General features: G+C 33.4%; 1 protein-coding gene across 1 annotated transcript; it reads right to left on the bottom strand.

Moving 5' to 3' along the window:
- Positions 1–5,241: 5,241 nt before the first annotated feature.
- Positions 5,242–5,933, bottom strand: LOC116028004 (glutaredoxin-C1-like). The gene has a single exon (XM_031269804.1). It carries the CDS (start codon positions 5,866–5,868, stop codon positions 5,476–5,478), a length of 393 nt encoding a protein of 130 aa, XP_031125664.1. The 5' UTR covers positions 5,869–5,933; the 3' UTR covers positions 5,242–5,475.
- Between the last annotated feature and the right edge of the window lie 13,487 nt (positions 5,934–19,420).

The raw sequence follows: 19,420 nt of genomic DNA, 5'->3' as shown, positions 1-19,420 counted from the left end.
AAAAAAAAAAAAACATAATGCGAACATGGTAAAAAGGATTCAAAAAATAAACTGCAACCAGAAAGAAAATGCACACGCCGAGAAACACATATGCACATACCTGTTTGTTTTATAAGTTGCATCGAATGACACCACATCACCAAAGCACGCAAAATTCCGCCGCACAACAGGGTTTGCCCAAAACACATGCGAAAGCTGGTCATACTCATCCACATCATAGTCAAAGAAAAATGCAAACCACAACTCCTTTTTATGAAGTAACTTTTCAACAATCAATTGAGCATCACCACCATTAATATACGCCATTAAATCACACTTAAAATTCTGAAAGTCTAAACCTTTGGCCGCAACATCAGCATACTCCTCAACCATCTGCTTGTAAAGTTTGAACGACTTGATAGGACCAATATTCACCCTCGCACAATTGGCAACAAAGGTTTGATGCCATACATCCAACTTACGATTAACCCTCATAAATGGCTTCGACGCCTCCAAGCACAAACAATGCGTGTGTCGTTCCTCTAAAGAGAACACAGACTAACACCCATCCCCCATAAGCTTGAAAATGATCTTGGCATTACAGCCAACCCTATTTGTAACCCGACATCTCTTTGGCGATATAGAAACGCCAGCAACCCCATCACCTACCGGGCAAACCTCCTTAGTAGGCTGCTTAAAACCTTGACGAGAACACACTAAATATTTCCTCAAGGCATTCCCCTCCCTATTCTTTGAATCCGTGCTACGACGCAGATCAAACCTAACAGTATAAGCGTACCGGATATAGAACTCAACACCATCGTCTAACTTGCTAAACCTCTAACTCACAAATAGCTTGCTCGCCTCGTCACAAATCGGCAACCAATATTTCATCCTCCCCGGAGATATATCCATAACACACCCACTAGATCCCCCACTATCAACTGCAAAATCTTCATCACCACAAAATGATGCTGACACATGGGATATAGAAAAATTAAAAATCACGAGCAACGCTATAAGTTTTACAACAGAACAAACACACATCGACCGTGTGCACGTACGTATACTCCTATGTGCATTTCAACATAACACATAATTACCTTCGTAGATGCCCATAAATGCACACAACTAATCTTAAAAAATAAGGAAACTGTGACACACAGTGGAGAACCCACGGAAAAAAAAATACCCCCCTCCCTCCCCAATAACACTACAAAAACCTATAATATTTTCAAAAAACAATACAAGGGTAATACATATAATATGGCACCTGTGTAGACGGCATAAATACATACATGCACACGCTTGAAACCACACATGCACACACAAGCGGAAATCAGAATAAAAAAAACAGACATGTTAGAACACATAGAGGACAAGGATCACATTAACAATGCCGATAAACATGGCAATGCAAAGAACCCGACCTAAACCACACTCCCACCTAAACGACCTAAACACTACAACTACCCACACACAACTTAAAAACACAAAGAACACAAAACCAAGAGCACATGAACACACGCACACTGCCGCCCAACCCCCATTACTAAACCGGCGGAACAAAAAAAAAAATTAAAGAAACCATATATTCACAAACAAACTCCATACTTGGCAAAGGATGAGAACTGGCAAAAACCTTCAACAGTGTGATGTTGTTAGTTTTAGTGTGAGTAAATGTGAAGGTGGTAAAACGAGGAAAACTCCCCGAGTGTCGTGTCTCTTAAGGAAGGCAGGTTTGGAGTCGAATATATGTTGACTTTTAAGAGGTTGAGGGTTAAGAGTTACAAGAATGACAAGAACTTGAAAGCATATGTGCAAGGGAATTGGAAATTTAAAGATGATAAAAGCAAGAATAAGGGAAAAATGGAGATTGAGGCTCTTGACTAGCATATATGGTCTAGGATTCTATCGGTTGTGCGAGCATATGCCTCGGATTTAACAAGGGAGCTTTAGGCACTTCACCAAGTGGCGTCACACTTTGGACTCCCACATCCTCATTCGGTTGGGGCATTTCATCGAACACCTTGTCTACCACTCCTCTCGGACCTCGTCCTTTCGGACTAAGGGCGGAGATGTAGTGAGTAGGACTCGTGAGAGGTCGCTATCGCGCACACAATCACTTTCACATGAGTTTGCTACCTAGTGTGGCCACACATAGGCACAAAACAACACCAAACATCACCCACACAAGCATACAAATACAAGAACATAAAGCTCACAACTTTAAGAAAAACATATCATCAAATCAACCATAAAGCTAGTTTCGGGGCCACCAATCCCCTTTCTACTCTAAGCTATCATGAAAATAAAGCAACAAGAAGAAGGGAATCAAAGATTCAAAGGAAATAAATATTGAACTATTAAGAGTATTAAAAGGTTACCATCCAAGAAGAATAGAGCCTTTACATCCTTGAAACTTCAATCTCTCTCTTTGATATAAATCTAATCTAATAGAAAGAGAGGTTTTCCCCCAAAACTTGAAAGAGGTTTTGGCCTTGAATCCCCTTCTTGATATGTGGAAACACTTCAAAACTTTTCCTAGAATTCATGTTAGAAGGTTTTGATCACATCCGAGTCTTAATGCATGAAATCCTTATGAATGGGTAGCAAACGATGCAATTTTAGCCTGTAAATGACCCTTAAATCGGACTATTCTTAGTGCTTATCACAGTGCAAACGAACGACTAACTGTGAACCAATGGAGACAAAGAAGAAAAATCAATCCTACCAAAATTAAAACACCTAAAATCAAGAATAATATATAACTAGAATCCTATTCTGGAAATAAAACACACATACAATTACATTAAAGCCCCTAATAATTAATATTAAGCACACACAAATTTTTTTTTTTAAAAAAAGGAATAATCTTAGCCATAAAAAAATGTATGATGGATGCTCCACAACTAGTCTTATTTCTCACCTAAATAGGTTGTCGTCTCATATGATTACAATTCTATATATATATATATATAGAGGCCCCATCAGATGCGGCCAGTCTCCCCCATGCGGCTGTGTGGCTTGATTTGCACCATTAGATCCCATGATCTAAGGCTTCATATTAATCCAAACAGTACAGGCGCTTGATCTTTAACTACGCGAACGGGAAGGATAATGTTGACAATTCACTACAATTTCAAAACCAGATCAGACGATGACGGAGACTTGAAGTCGACGAGCACTGAGCAACAAACACCAGACGAGCGTAGAAGGGACTCCATCACCAACAACGAGCGCTCCGTTCCGAACAAAACACATAGGTCGACTCCAATAAAGGAACGAGAATGGAGTAATTCGCAATAGTCTGTGCATTATAAACATTAATCTGGCTCATATTTGAGATAATATTGGTGTAATTCGCAATAGTATGTGTATTTGGTGTGTGGTGGTTTGGGCATTATATTATGGGTCAGACTTGTGTGAGACCGTCTCACGGATCCTTATTCGTGAGACAGGTCGGGTCGGGTCAAAGCACCATGCAAGTGTCATACTTATATGTGCAAATGTGATACTTATATGCTCAAATATAACACTAATCAAGAATACAATTTATGTCACTTATAAGAGAAAAAGTAATACATTTTTCATAATAAGTAATGTTGACAAGTGCCCCTTACTTATAAGGGCAAATATAATACTTTTGAGGAAAAATGTAATACTTTTAAATCGAAATGTAAAAAGTATTGTATTTTCCCTTAAAAGTATTACATTTACCCTTATAAGTAACAAAAATTTTATTCCTAATTAGTATTGCATTTGAGCATATAAGTATGACATTTGTGCATATAAGTGTTACATTTGCATCTTGACCCGACCCGACCCGACCCGATATCACACAAGTTTTTGCCTTATATTATTAGGAATTACTTTATTTTTAGGGAGCAAAACAATATTCAGATATCAGAGTTCTTTAGTGGTTTAACAAATGAGCTCCTGTAATAATTTGAGAACAAAACTGTATTACAGATATCATGACTGGTTTGGTGGCGCAAATATTACTGTGGATCACGGTCCACCAAATATTGTGGTCCAAGTGACAAAACGACGTCGTTTTGATTAATGAAAAACAGACGGATGAATAAGTCTTCGTTCCGTGCAACTGCAGTCACTTTCAACACAACTGCAGTATTAGTTCAACACAACTGCAGTATCAATTCAACACAATTGCAGTATCAATTCAACACAATTGCAGTATCAGTTCAACACAACTGCAGCTCCAGACGGATGAAACGGCCTCAACACAACTGTAGTATCATTTGAGATAAAATGTAGTATCAGTTACGAGGATTTACGGGAGCCGTTTCTCCACTTATTAAAACGACGTCGTTTTGTGGTCTTAGTCCATAATGCATTGTGGATCGCGGTCGACGGTATTGCGACTAGTTTGGTGGTCTAACAAATGAGTCCTTTGGAATGATATAAACTTACCTTTTTGGTATTTGCCAATATGCACAATACGTGTATGGGCATTCCTAGCTTGAGAAGAACTACTTTGAGGCGCCAACAATAACTATTTGGTATTTGGGTTCCCTTTCCACTCAACTTTAAAAATGGCCGGAATGGTTAAATGTATTGAAATTCACCGAGTACTGCTCACAATCACATAGAACAAGAGAGAATTTGGAGCACCACAAGCAATGCAAGAAGGAATAAGGAAAGCTTCTGCAACAATAGCATGCAATACCTCTCTGTAGCCATCTCAACTAAATTAGAGCTCATCTTTAATATATTCCTTTTTATTGGTATTATGAAGTAGTCACTTCACTTAATCATGAAATTAAAAAATAATAATAATAGCACCACATATAAGGACAAAAAGTAATACGCATTATGCAGGGTGCTCAATTGGTTCTTACATTTGAGGGGACATTAACAAAATTCCCTGAAATCATAAGACAAGTTTCCCGGGCGATGACTATCCCTGTTTTCTGCTCCTCGATCTCCACTCATACTGTCCTTCATTAACAGTGAAAACATAATAGCTAGCATATATCCATACTGTAAATGCATTTTGGTAGCTAGATAGTGTAACATTGTATGATTGCATATCTCCCACCAGCAGTAGCATATATTATTATTACTGTTATTAGAATCAAACTCTTACCACTACCCAAAAACTATACAAGTAGTATCAGGCCGGGTGCTAGACTTGGCACTTTACAATCCCCTTATTCATATTGGTGCTAGAATGGGCCCGGCCTTCGCACAACAATTGGAAATGAATTGAATACCAGTATGGATCAGAGGAGGAAAAGGTAGAGAAGATTAATTTAATTAAAATTTGATTCATCATCTGTACTTACAAAGGATGCTTAATTTAATTTGATTCCACATGGAGTGAATCTGGATAGGCTAACTTAAGAGTCCTAAGCACATTCTTTGGGGAACAGAAAAGAAAGAGCAAGAAACAGAGCAGCTAGCTACGCATAGTAGTAATACAAAAATGGTGAAACTTTTAGTTTGTGATCTGATATAAGATGGGTGCATAAATTAAAGCCAGAGAGCTCCGGCTTCCTTGAGGAGAGGGACCAAAGTGCCGTTGATGTGTGAGGCCATGACTCTGTCCATGGTCCCAACGAGCTTCCCGCCGATAAACACCACCGGAACCGGCGGCGAGTTCCCCAGCAGCCTGGACAGCGCCTTCTCCATCTCCTTCCCTTTGGGGTCCTGATCCAGCTCGTACACCGTGGGGTTAACACCCATCCCGCAGAAGAGACGCTTCACTGCATGGCACATGCAGCAGGTGCTGACGCTGAATATCACCACCGCGCTCCCGGAGGCCAGCCGGACCACCCTCTCCAGCGGGTCCGACGATGACGATGATGAATTCCTCGGGTTTGCATGGTAGTTGCCCCAACCCGAATCTGTCGTCTGGCAATGCATAATTCCGATCGATTACTATATATGTACCAATGAACACTAAGAAACAAAGAAAGAAATAAAGAAAGAGTGAGGGATGGATGGGATCGATGAAATGAAGATGGCAACGGTACGTTTATATAGCGGGGGAAATGGAGGGGCAGTTGGGTAAATTAACGACAAATGGTAAATTGGTTAGGTTTTAAATTTTTGTCTGTTGTTGTCGACTTGTCGCCAAGGCGTGCCTTTTTTTTTTCTTTTTACATCTAATGGGCCTTTGCTACGTGGGTTTTATATACATTATGGTATTATATATGCTGGCTGGCTGGCTGCGCTAGCTAGCTAATTAACACAGTATTTATGGCACCAGCACCAACGTTAGCCGCTAATAAACATGGCATTAAATTTTGGAGTCGTACGTACTTTTCTTGCGTTGCGTTGCGTCGGAGCCAAAGTAAAGCTGTCAGCTCGCTCAGGGAATTGAAACCAGAGCTGCTGTCCAATCCAGGCTATGAGTTTTACTATGGAAATTATATTCCAAAAAGTAATACTACATGTACTCTCACATTCTACTCCATTTTATACTCCCTCTGCTTACATATCAATCTTTGATTCATTCAAAAACATGAGTGAGAGTAAAAGTTGGGAGTAGATTTTTGGGAGTCCATAGAATATTTTTAATTCTAAAATTCTACTCCATTAATTATTATACTTCTTGATGTGGTAATCATAGATACGACATTTTCATCTTGTGAGTCCAGAGAAAAAGTTGTCAACATCAAAGATTTATGAGAGAAACTACAAATTGAAATAAAATTGGGAGTACAAGTAGTATTTTTCGATTACAATACCTCAAAACCACTATATATGATCTAGTCTTATTTTATATGTCTAATTCAATTAACGAGATTTAACTAAATTTATTTTTAATTTAATTTTTCATAATATTAAGGTTATTATTAGTGTGTAAAAATTTATATATTTAGAAATTACATTAAAAGTATTATTAAACACAAAAAATTGAATTTAAAAATAATTTTTAAACATTAAAGAAAATAAGCAAAGAAGAAAGAGTTAATTTGACCAATAAATAATAAACATGACAAGTAAAATGAGACAAAGAGAATATAAATTTTTTAAAATTTGTCAAACATGCACTTAAGCTTATTATTTTTGTGCAATTAAATTATTGAATTTACAATATGTAGAATTGAATCATGCCAAATATTTGTAATTTAATTGAAATATTTTTAGAATTTTTTTTAGTAGAATACACTCATATTACTTGCATAATATGCACTAAGAATTTCTCTTTCCTCAATCGCGAAAAATTGAAATGTTGTCAATTTAAATTATAATATACAAAATAAAAAAGCATGTTTTAATTGCATATATTTTGTTTTTTTTTAATGATTTAATTACACACATTTTTAAGTTTAGTGGTTCAATTGCTCATAAGTTATAAGTTCAAGAGCCTATTCATCACTTTTCTCTATGGAGTATATTTTTGTGTACTTTTTTCTATATTTTAAATGAGTCTTTTGAAGAGCGATTGGAGTACCTGCTTTTTAATTTGATAACTTTTTGAAAGTGTGTTTGGATGATGAAGAATTTGTGTTTAGAGCTATTGGAGGAAATTTTAGCTAGCTAGAAATGTAAGGGTTTATTGAGTGTCAAGATGCACAATTCTGACCCTTCTAATTTTATTGTTCTTTCAAATAAAACCTGATCAACAAGTAAAGACATGGTTTTCAAAAAAAACAAGTAAAGACATTTTAATGTAACTGTATTAGATGCATAATTTAAAAGACAGCTTAAATTTATTATGCAAACTTTACCGTGGGCCATGGTCCACACAACTTCGTGGACCATGATCCAAAACTGTGTAATTTCTTTTAATGAAAAGAAATGGCACTCGTTCAATTCGATCGTTCTGTCCAACTAATTATTGTTTATAGTATTTTCAGTTTAATTTTATATGCATTGTAGTTTCATTACAGCACAACCAAAATATCATTTTGATTTAACTACAATTTCATTTGATATTATAGACTCAACATGTTAAACCTATTATTGAATTTCATTTTATAGATACTATAGTTTTATTATAACACCACTAAAAGATAATTCTAATTAATTAAACTACAGTTTCATTGGACAATATACACACAAAGACGTGAAACATGAAACATGTTATTTAATTTCATTTTATATACACTATAGTTTCATTACAACATAACTAAAGTAGCCCTGTGTATCGGACGGGTTCTGGCGGTTCGAATTTATGAACTGCCACTTGTTCGAATTTCAGTTTATTACTATATTTATATCCAAATCGTTTTGATTTTATTAAGTAATCACTTTTGATTTTTGTTGTTTGGGTTCGGTCGGTTTTTGTTGGAGTTCGGTTTTGGTTCGGATTAAAAAAAGTCATTACAAATTTTAGCTAAACTATTAAAGGTCAACCTTGCAAGTTACAACTTAGTGAACTTAACTTACAAATGACATGTGACAACTTACAAGTTACAACTTAATTGTTAAAAGTTCAAAAATATACAAAGACTAAGTTACATTTTACAAAACTCCAACTTGCAAAATTAAATTGTCCAAAGTCCAAACTGGCAAACTCCAAATAGAAAGTTACATCACAGAAAATCAGAAATACAACAATCAACGTAACAGGCAGCACTCATCCCCTTCTTGCTCATATTTAAAATCATTAGCCAATAAAGTACAAAGTACAATCAGAAGTTAAATAAAGGAATTACAATCGTGCTGAAAGAGAAAAAAGACTTAGATTGCTATTTTTTCATATCAAGGTAGGATTGAAGGCAAATTGCTACTTAAATTTTAGAATAAAACTTAGAGCAACATATATACCAACCCAAAGTCATTTGATTCAGACAAATGGTGGAAGCATTAACATAGCCATTAGCAACAACTGAAGTTAGTAAAATAGTATTTAGTAAAAATAAAGTAGTAGTTAAGGTTTAAGAACTAAATGAGAGTAAGGGAGAGTGATATACCATATTAGATGACCACAAGAGCATTCACTTAAGATTCAACATGAATCAAGGCAAAAAGGCTACTTAAAGGTCTACTGAACTGATATTGATACCTATTTTTATTTTACTCAAGGCAGTCAAGGGGCCTCTTAGGATTGAGGGAAAGGAACCAAGGGCAGTAATAATTGAATGTTGCCAGCCATTACCCTAGTTTTCACTTGGTAGTTTGCCTCACAAATCACAATTCAGTAATTCACAAAATATCACATATAACATATTCACAAAATTGGAATGAAATGTGAAATAAATAAAGATTACAAGAATGGTAGGAAGGGAAGAAATAGTTCCAGTCGTCCCAGCTCCAGTACCTCCAAATCCCATGGCCAACTCCCAAAAAAAGAAACTCAATTAACTGAATTAACTAAGTAAAAAGTATTAACAGAAATTGAATTATGAAGATAGATTATAGAATATATATCTTTTTCAAGTCTTTCAACATCATCAATATTTTCCTCAATTTATACTAGTTGATTTGGTAACCTCAACCAGTTTTGCGCACATACCAGGGCTTCTACAATTTTAGGACTTAAAGAACTTCTAAATGAATCTAATACCCTACCACTAGTACTAAATGCACTCTTAGAGACAATTGTGGATATAAGAACTGCTAGCACATCCATTGTCATTTTAGAGAAAATAGGAAATTTCTCACTGTTTAGCTCCACCATCTAAGAATATCAAATTCATCACTTTTTCCACAATTTTTTCACTTAGATACACTTGAAGCTTAGTGTCTTTACTACTTCCACTAGCTTCTATTCTTTGTCTTTTCAATTGGTTTTTCAACCTATACTGATGCCAACTAATTATAGTCTGAGACTAGACAAGTTGCACATCAGTTTGGCTACTAGAAGATGATTCAGATTGCACATGCACATGTAGGTGGCTGCATAGTCATGATACAATCAAGTATTAGTGGTCAAGCTAGCCCTTTGAGTGCCTACCCTAACAAACTTATTAAGGTTTAATGTTTCGCCTAGGTATATTTGGTATATGTCTCTTAAAATTGTCTACCTAGATGGGATTTGAAACCTAGGGCAAGCAACAAATATAAACCTCCTAAACCCTTGCCCCTTAATAAACCTAAAGGGAAACTCATCAATTATAATCAACTCACACAATGCCCTCCAAATGGCATCTTGATTAAAGACCTAAGTTCCCGAAACCCCCTCGGCATCCTCTGTTGCAGAGGTTGAAACAGTGTTAAATGTGAGAAGTGACTGCCATGTATCCTTAGCTTGAAGATTTTTTAGGTAGCCAAACATATGGTTTCTCAAAGAGGAAGTTTCATGTTTCTTTTACTCACATGTAAAGATTTTTGCACAGTACAAACAGGTTCCCTTTAATCAATTTGCCTTCAGAATTCATGATTTTTTCAAAGTAATCCCAAACTTTTGATCTGGACTCAAACTCCTTCTTATTCTTTATAGGAACAGCAGGAGGAGTCTCCATAGGCAGCTGGGATTTGTCTTAGTACCTCTGGATTCTACTCCATATTCCTCCTCAATTCGTTGAGGTGAGAGGATGTCCAGAGAGTGATGTTTTCTATCTATAAGGATGGGCATTAGTAAACAAATTACCATAATACCACACATGTATAAATATGTCATACATATATCCACATAAAGCAGATTATTATGTGTAATAACTTCCACCATAAATTTCATAATTAGAATGCATATATATATGTGTGTGTGTATGTGTGTAGAATTTCCCAACTTTGAGGGCTCATACAGGTCATATAGTAATACTGATACATAGTACAAACATACAAAATGGATCAATATAAATCCACATAAAGCATATTAAGGGCAATAACTTCCACCATAAATTCCATAATCAGAATCCATCAAATATATGAAATTGCCCAAATTTGAGGGCTCATAAAGTCATACAGTAATACTGATACAAAGTATAAACATACAAAATGGATCAACATAAATCCACATAAAGTAGATTAGGGGCAACAACTTCCACCAGAAATTACACAATCAGAATCCATCATATATATATATATATATATATATATATATATATATAGGTTCATGTTCAAGTGTGGCCGCGCCCTTACGTGCGGCCGTGCGGTTTACACCACTCAATGTTATGAAATGCACCACTCAATGTTACGAAATGCACCACTCAATAACATTGAGTGATATATTTCATATTTAAGAAATACACCACTCAATGTTATTGAGTGGTGTATTTCGTAACATTGAGTGGTGCATTTCTTAACATTGAGTGGTGTAAACCGCACGGCCGCACGTAAGGGCGCAGCCACATTTGAATAAATATATATATATATATATATATATATATATATATATATATGAATGATACTGACTCTATTACATTGTAGTATATGTTCATCATATATATAAAATTGCTCAAATTTTAGGGCTCATACAAATATACAGTCAAACACTCAGACAGTATTACAACATTTCCACATTCAAGCAAAATAACAAAGAGAATGAGACATACAATATGGATCTATCATTCATTCATCCAAAATGGAATTCTCCAAATTTTACACCATAAATCCATAAATACTGTCACAATGTACAAACATGAACCATATATCAGAAACTGTTAAATTTCATCATCTATATGGAAAGCTCGAAAAATTAGGGCTTAATAGCTCACTTAAAAATTAGGGTTCAGTGGCTCACTATCAAATTAGGGCTCACATATTCATCATAGAAATTACATTTTTACAAATTTACACAACACATCAAATCATTAATGATTAAACATAGAAACAATATTAAAAACTAAAAAGACAATTGCAAGTTACTGATATTTTCCCAATATTTCCTGTAAATCAAACTAAAGTTTCAAGTAAAGGCTTCCACCAGACAACCACGACTTCAAGCAATGGATTCCACCAGACAACCACAACATCAAGCAATGACTTCCACTACAGCCCACAGGTCCACATGCCACAACACCACCAGAGTCAAAGAGAAAGTGAAGAGAACTTGAAAAGACAGAAAATTGGAGATCAGACTATAGGAGATTTGGACTTTGGAGAAAACGAAGAGAGAATGACTGAATGAGAATCACAGAAGAAAGATTCAGAGTTTCAGAGATTAGAGAAAGACTCAAGAGAGAGTAGAGATTAGAGAGAAGACTGTAGAACCTCCAGGACCATAATACTACAACAGAAAGGAGAGAACGAGAGACAAGTCGTGACTACGCAATAACAGGAGGGCAAGAGAAATAGCAAACTCTAGTATTTAGGATAAATAAATAAATAAACACACACACACACACATATATATATATATATATATACCTATATATATAATTTCGGATATTCGAGCGAGTCAGATAAAGTTTTCTCTAACTCAGTTCAATTTCCTTGTTTCGGATACCCCACCCGTGGCTATGCTCAGATTTCGGATCAGACTGGTACTTTGGGTAGGGTCAGGTCGGGTTTCGCACAACCCTAAGCTGACATATCATTTCGATACAACTATAGTTTCATTTGATAATATACACTCAATATGTGAGACCTATTATTCAGTTTCATTTTAAACATATTGTAGTTTCATTACAGCACAACTAAAGTATCATTTTAATTCAACTAAAGTTATTTTTGACAATATACGCTCAATATATAAGATCTATTATTCAGTTTCATTTTAGATACACAATAGTTTAATTATAGCACAACTAAAGTATCATTTTCATATAACTATAGTTTTATTTGATAATATACACTCAAAATGTGAGACATGTTATTACTTTTATTTTGTACACATTGTAGTTTCACTACAATACAACTAAATTAAAATATCATTTGCCAAAGACCTTGTGGTCTAGTGGCACCCGGTTGCACCCTTACATGGGACGGGTGGGTTCAAGTCTTAGTGAAGGCGATATTGACTCTTTGTGCTTCATTTGGTAAAAAAAAAATTAAAGGATCATTTTAATCCAACCATAGTCTCATTTAGTAATGTACACTGAATATGTGAGACATGTTACTCAAGTTCATTTTAGATAAACTATAGTATTATTACAACACAACTAAAATATCATTCCAATTGAACTATAGTTTCATTTGACAATATACACTCAATATGTGAGACATGTTATTTAGTTTCATTTTAGATACACTACATTTTCATTTCATTCTAAGCACATCATAAATACGGGATTAGTAACGATTGTCGTTTCTATTTCCTTTTACTTAAAACCGACAAAGTTTTTGGACTATGGTCCACACAGTTGTGTGGACCATGGTCATTCTATAACAATTGAATTTATTAATGACCGATTAATAAAAATCTTGGCCCAACATTGTAACTCACAATCCAAAAAACTAATTTGTGCGCTTCAATATAATTTCTTTAGTTTAAAATTATTATATTTATCATTGTCGGATTAAACATGAGTGAAGTTAGGCCAAATCAAACAATAAAAATCTTGGTCCGACCTGACTCACATCCATAAAATAAAAGTGTTCTTCAATTTTTTTAGTTCATAACTATTATATTTATCAATTTATGTATTTATTTTTATTATAAGAAGATACAAGTTAAAAATTATTTGTTGCATCTTTTTTATTATAATTATTATTAGTCTTTATAACTATTATAACTTTTATCCTTCGACTTTTATTTGGACCATAAATGGTCCCTTCACTACTGATCTTTACCAATTTTCATCATGGACTTTCAATTTAACTATAAATGGTCCCTTGACTATTAAATTTGTTCCAAATTTGCTCCTCTAGTTAAATATCATTTTAATAAACATTAAATTTAAGGTTATTAATGTAAAAATCTATAGACAACACAATTTCTTTTCCAAAACTACGATGACGCATCGTATTTCACAAGCGTCCTGGTGCTGTTGAGGCATTGTTGTTTCATTTTTGTTTGTTTTTCGGAAGAAATTAAAATACTATTTCATTAAGTCAAATCCAAAGATAAAGTATTACAAATGATAGATGGAGGCCGGGTTTGTAAACCACTTCAAACAATCATACATAGAAACAGACTGCCAAACTAATAAATGGGCTGCTTGATTCACAAATCGCCTAATGAAAAATGAATAAACATGAGTAAAATCACTCAATAAGTTTTTGATATCCTTAAGCACCAAATGGAATGAGCAATCATCCTTCAGAGAGTTGAGGCCTTATACTACATGGAAGGAGTCAGTCTCGATGAGGCATTGTTATATACCGGTCATATTATACTTAGGTCTGATCCTATCATTTTATAAATTTGGGTGTTGTAACAAAAATAGATCCTACATAAGGCTAATATATATTTTCACAATTAAAATTTAAATTACATAAAAAATAATAATATCAAATAACTTAAATAAGATTCACAAGTTTTTAACAATTTTACATACACAATAATAGTCATAAAATTTGTTTTAGGTGCTTCCATAAATGCAAAATAATCAAAATCCGCATCAGTGCATTCATAAATAACAATTATAGTTTATAAAAAAAAATTAAAATCAAATAAGCTTATATTATATACAACCACCTTGTTATCATAATAAATAATAAATTAATTATTAATAAAAATTTATAAAACATTGCATAACTTACAAACAACTAGGACATAGCCAGAAATCTTAATGACTGAGGGAAATAAATTAAAACACTTTAACATGTGATTAAAAATATTCATACAAGAATATGAAACATATTAATGGTATAAAATGGTTTGAAAACAAAACACATTATAAATCACACATCTTCTCCAGGGACGGAGTCAGAAATATCTTTCAGTGGGGGCGAAATATAAAAATAAAAGAGATGGTTAAAAAACAAAAGAAACACTTTATAAATATAATGATAAATATTATTAGATATAGGCGAAAAATAAAACAAATCATAACTTTATAAAAATATTCATAACAAAATATGAAACAATTAATTTGATAAAATAATTCAAATGAAAAACACATTTTAAACTACATATCTCATTATTAATATAAAAATATAAAATATAAAACATAATTAATTTGATAAAATAATTCAAATAGAAAACACATTATAAATTACATATCTCATTATTATTAATATAAAAATTCATAAGGATTTTTTGAAGCAATAAAGGAAATTAAAATCCATAAGGATTTTTGAAGCAAACAAGGGAATTAAAATAACAACCCTTGCACAAGGGTTTTGCACCCGCGACCTTACGTATAGATATACGCACATTTGCCGCCTCGACTAATAAACCATTATTTACCATGTTTTTTTTATATTTATATCTAAAACATGAACTATATATATACATATACATACAACGCTATATAGGGGGTCGGGGTGGGGTGAGTGGGGGCAGCTCCCATAGTGGCTTCGTCACTGATCTTCTCTATTGATATGATATTTGTAAATGACTTTTCTTTTTGTTAGATCAATTTCAAGTTTTTTATATTAATTTGAATATGATGACGCTTAGTCGAAACTTATAAAATACACTGACTACATGATTCATATAAAAAACCATTTTTATTCTTTTTTTCATAACTGAATTACATAATACATTTCAGGTAGGTTAATTAATCAAGTTAAATAATTGTTATCATACATAACTCATTATAATGCTTACAAAATAACACATTTTATAAATATAGTAGTAAATTACTCCATGCCAATAGAAGTAGATTTCAAAATTTGATGCACGTTGACTTCTAAAATAAGAACTATAAGGCGTATCAACTAAGCTAATTTACCATCTAGTAATGTGAATGCATATTATTTAATTATACAGGTGTATATATATAGGGGCATGATCAAATGAAATCATAGTCCTTCGGTAAAAAGTTATGACAGATCTCAATCACCACCTATTAAGCTTTGTCAATTGTTGAAGGTTTTAGTTAAAAAAAAAAAAGAAAAAAACACTTGGTCACTTTTATAATTATTGAAAACTTTCAATTCAAGTATATCAGATCAGTCATCACTTTTTACATGAGAGCTTGTTCTCACATGAACCCTCGCCTATATAGGTGAGAACATGGTCCCATGTAAAAAGTGAAGATTGATCTAATCCACGTAAACATGCTCCCACCTATATTTTTTTTTTTTTGAAGATAAACGTAACTATTCCATTAATTCATAACATAAAACGTTTACATCAATGATCAATGAAATGGTAAACCATTCCTTACCGTCAGACATAGAAACAACTTTTCTAACTATGCTATAGAAAACTTGAATCGTAGACTGTTTCATAACTATGAAGCTATGTTCCTTCAGGGAGCTTAAAGCTTCTTCAAAGATCTGGGTCTTCGACATCATTCTTTTTTGCTCGCCCAGGATAAGATCAACACTTGTCGAAACCAAACTAAACGATTTATGCTAATGAAAATGAAAAGCTCATGAAAGTAACGAGAGGAAAAATGCTCGTGAAACTAACGAGAGGAAAATACAATAATAGAGAAAAAAAAAAGTGGGTAAAGTCAAAGTAGGGTTGGGAGTTCAAGACTACCAACACAAATCCCAATACCTACCTACTATTATTTTATTCAAAGGGAGAGAAAACGGAAGAAGAAGATCTGTGGCGGTGGTCGGAGGCAGACGGAACTGCGACGGTGGTCGGGGCGAAAGAAGAGCGAGAGCAAACATGGAAGGTGACCAAAACCATCGGCTCAAAGCTCCATTAGAGCTCCTGCTGGAGGCCGGCAGTGGAAGCCGAAGTTGAGCAGCAGAAAAAGGCGTTTTGTTTCAGAGAGAAAAGGGAGCCGAAGTTGCTCCCACCTATATAGGAGAGGGTTCAGGTAAAAAGAGACACCCACGTAAAAGTGAGGACTGATTTAATGCATCCATCTAGATACATCAACGTTTGAGAGGTTGCTGAGAATAAGGGGAAAAAGTTGAGTTATTCTTATAAATATTAAAAACTTTAAGTTTTCAATAATTATAAAATTTAGACCCCGCGTTTTGGTTTACTAAAATCCTCATTGATGAATCCTGATCGACAACCAAGATTCATCCTCACTTTTTACAAGAAGGGATTGTTCTCATCTGAACCTATTTCTCTTTCTCTCTCTCTTTATATATATATATATATATATATATATATATATATATATTTTGATGTGACATTATTATTGCATTAAATTGTTTTATTATATTAGATTATTGCATAAGTTATTTATTAATGTACAGTAAAATAAATCAATTTATAGATAACTAATGAATGAATTTCATATCATAAAGTAAATATTAGGAAGTGATTTGAATTTGTGAAAAAAAAAATATTTTTATTTCTTCTTTCTTATTAATAACTAACGACGCATGTGGTACGGTGCATGTATTCTTGTTAAGTCCATAGGATCAAATATGGGTAAATTATACTATTAGACAATGATCACATTACAAAGTAAATCATAAATAAATGTTCATTTTTAATATACTGAAAAATCGTTATTTGTGTCATGAAAGTTCATTATTTGGTGGTGTATTAAATAATGAACTTTCAGTATACAGATAATGTACCTTTAAAAAATAACATTCAATATATTAAAAATAAATATAAATACATATATTAAAAATTCAATGTACCTTACATTAGCGATTTATCTTACAAGGTGGACTTATCACGATCCATCATATAATGATTATTGATCAAATATGCCATAGGGATCAAATCCTATTAAATTTCAATCGTTATATCGTGGACCATGATCCATAGTGCACTGTGGACCCTCGTTTAACCAAGTAGTGGGGAGTTGACGCGCGTCTGTCCGTCAAATTCCCGTTATGTGAAATTCTGTGTATTCTTATGTGTAATTTTGTATATTATTAAGTGTTTATGTGTATTCTATTATACAGTTCTATACATTAGTAATTTCAATACCATAATTCTGTGCATATATTATTGGTTTCTAATACCGCAATAACATTAAGTATATAAAAAATTATATCATTAATGTACAGATGTATATAAAAGAATACACATATTATTCAATAGAATACACACAATCTATAGCCTAAGTATTAGCATTACTAGTTCATGAGGTATGATACTCGAAATCAATAATGTACAGAATTATATACCAGGATACACAAAATTATATACCAGAATACACAGAATCATTTACTAGAATACACATAAATTATGAATAGAATACACAGAATTATTAGCCTAAGTATTATCTCTACTGTTTTGTGAGGTATGGTATTGGAAATCAATAATATTACATACTATAATACATAGAATCAATGAAAAGGATACACATAATATAAGCCTATGTATTATCTCTTATGTTCCATGAGGTATGGTATTGAAAATCAATAATGTACAGAATTACATACTAGAATACACAGAATCAATTACACAGAATGTCACAAGAGAATGAACAAATCATCTTATAAGTTAAGGCTGAACGGGAAACGAAAAGCGTTAATTAAAAAAACCAAAACAACATCGTTTTGGATTGGGGTGGACAATGCATTGTACACTCTAGTCCACAATATAAATTGCCATTAAATTCAAGCACAATGTAAGTATGCATGTAACATATCGTAATACATTATAGCACTTATACAATGCATGGGCCGGTCCGGTGGATGGATGAAAGGGTGAATGTAGGTAACTATAAAGTTACTAAAAAAAATGAAGCATGGGTTGGTGCGCATGGCGTGGTTGCGCGGTACGTGCAGAGCAACGGCATTGAGATTTGTTAGTTAAAGTTGACTCCAAACGACCGAAAGTTTCTGATCGCCCGGAACACGATGGTTATACAAAGCCGTGCCTATTACCATGCAACATCTAATACTAATTTAATATTCTAATTCTAGTACCAATCTAGTCAAGTGTGTGTCTATATATATAAAATACACTTTTAACTACACACATGGTGTACCTTTACCTTTATAAATTATCATTTTTTTTACAATTGGATTTAACACACAATTAATGTAGTTATGATGCACTTTTTTTATATCAGTTATACACTTTTATGTTTTTTCTTAAAAAGTTGACTCACGGGGTTAAGGTGAGGGTGGATTAGAGAAAATATAAGGTGGATCAAGTAGTGGATATATTCGTCCCCAACACATTGTCATCCGTAATTAAAATTTTTTAGTTAATGTATGTTATATAAGTTATCTAAATAACTAATTTATTTTTTGTATAAATTATATGGATTTTTTTTGTTGCATTTTATGAACGTGATAATTTTAAAAGTATTTAAGATGCAGGGCGTTCCTAAGAAAATTGGGGTCCTGTGCGAAAATTTAACATGGGCCCCTCTTGTATAATTGTAAATATATAAAATATATATTATATTGTATCAAAATATATAATACGGAGTAGTTTATAAAAAATTTATCATTCAAATTTTCACTTGAAAAGTTAAGTGACATTCTTCTTTTTCGGGCATATTTAGATGTAAAATCATTCACAAATTCATTGAGTCTTTCTTACAATATACTTGATCATAAGTAAGATTTCAACAACTTCAACTTTACAAAACTTCTTTATGCATAAACAACAGTAATGGAAATGTACTCAAAAAAAAAAAAA

This window comes from Ipomoea triloba, chromosome 8, assembly GCF_003576645.1.
Source record: "Ipomoea triloba cultivar NCNSP0323 chromosome 8, ASM357664v1".
In the NCBI taxonomy this organism is placed as follows: domain Eukaryota; kingdom Viridiplantae; phylum Streptophyta; class Magnoliopsida; order Solanales; family Convolvulaceae; genus Ipomoea; species Ipomoea triloba.
This window is presented reverse-complemented; position numbering and strand designations above follow the sequence as displayed.

Bases quoted from the DNA above. Each gene is read 5' to 3' on its own strand.
- LOC116028004 (XM_031269804.1), bottom strand. From the start codon at position 5,868: ATGCATTGCCAGACGACAGATTCGGGTTGGGGCAACTACCATGCAAAC.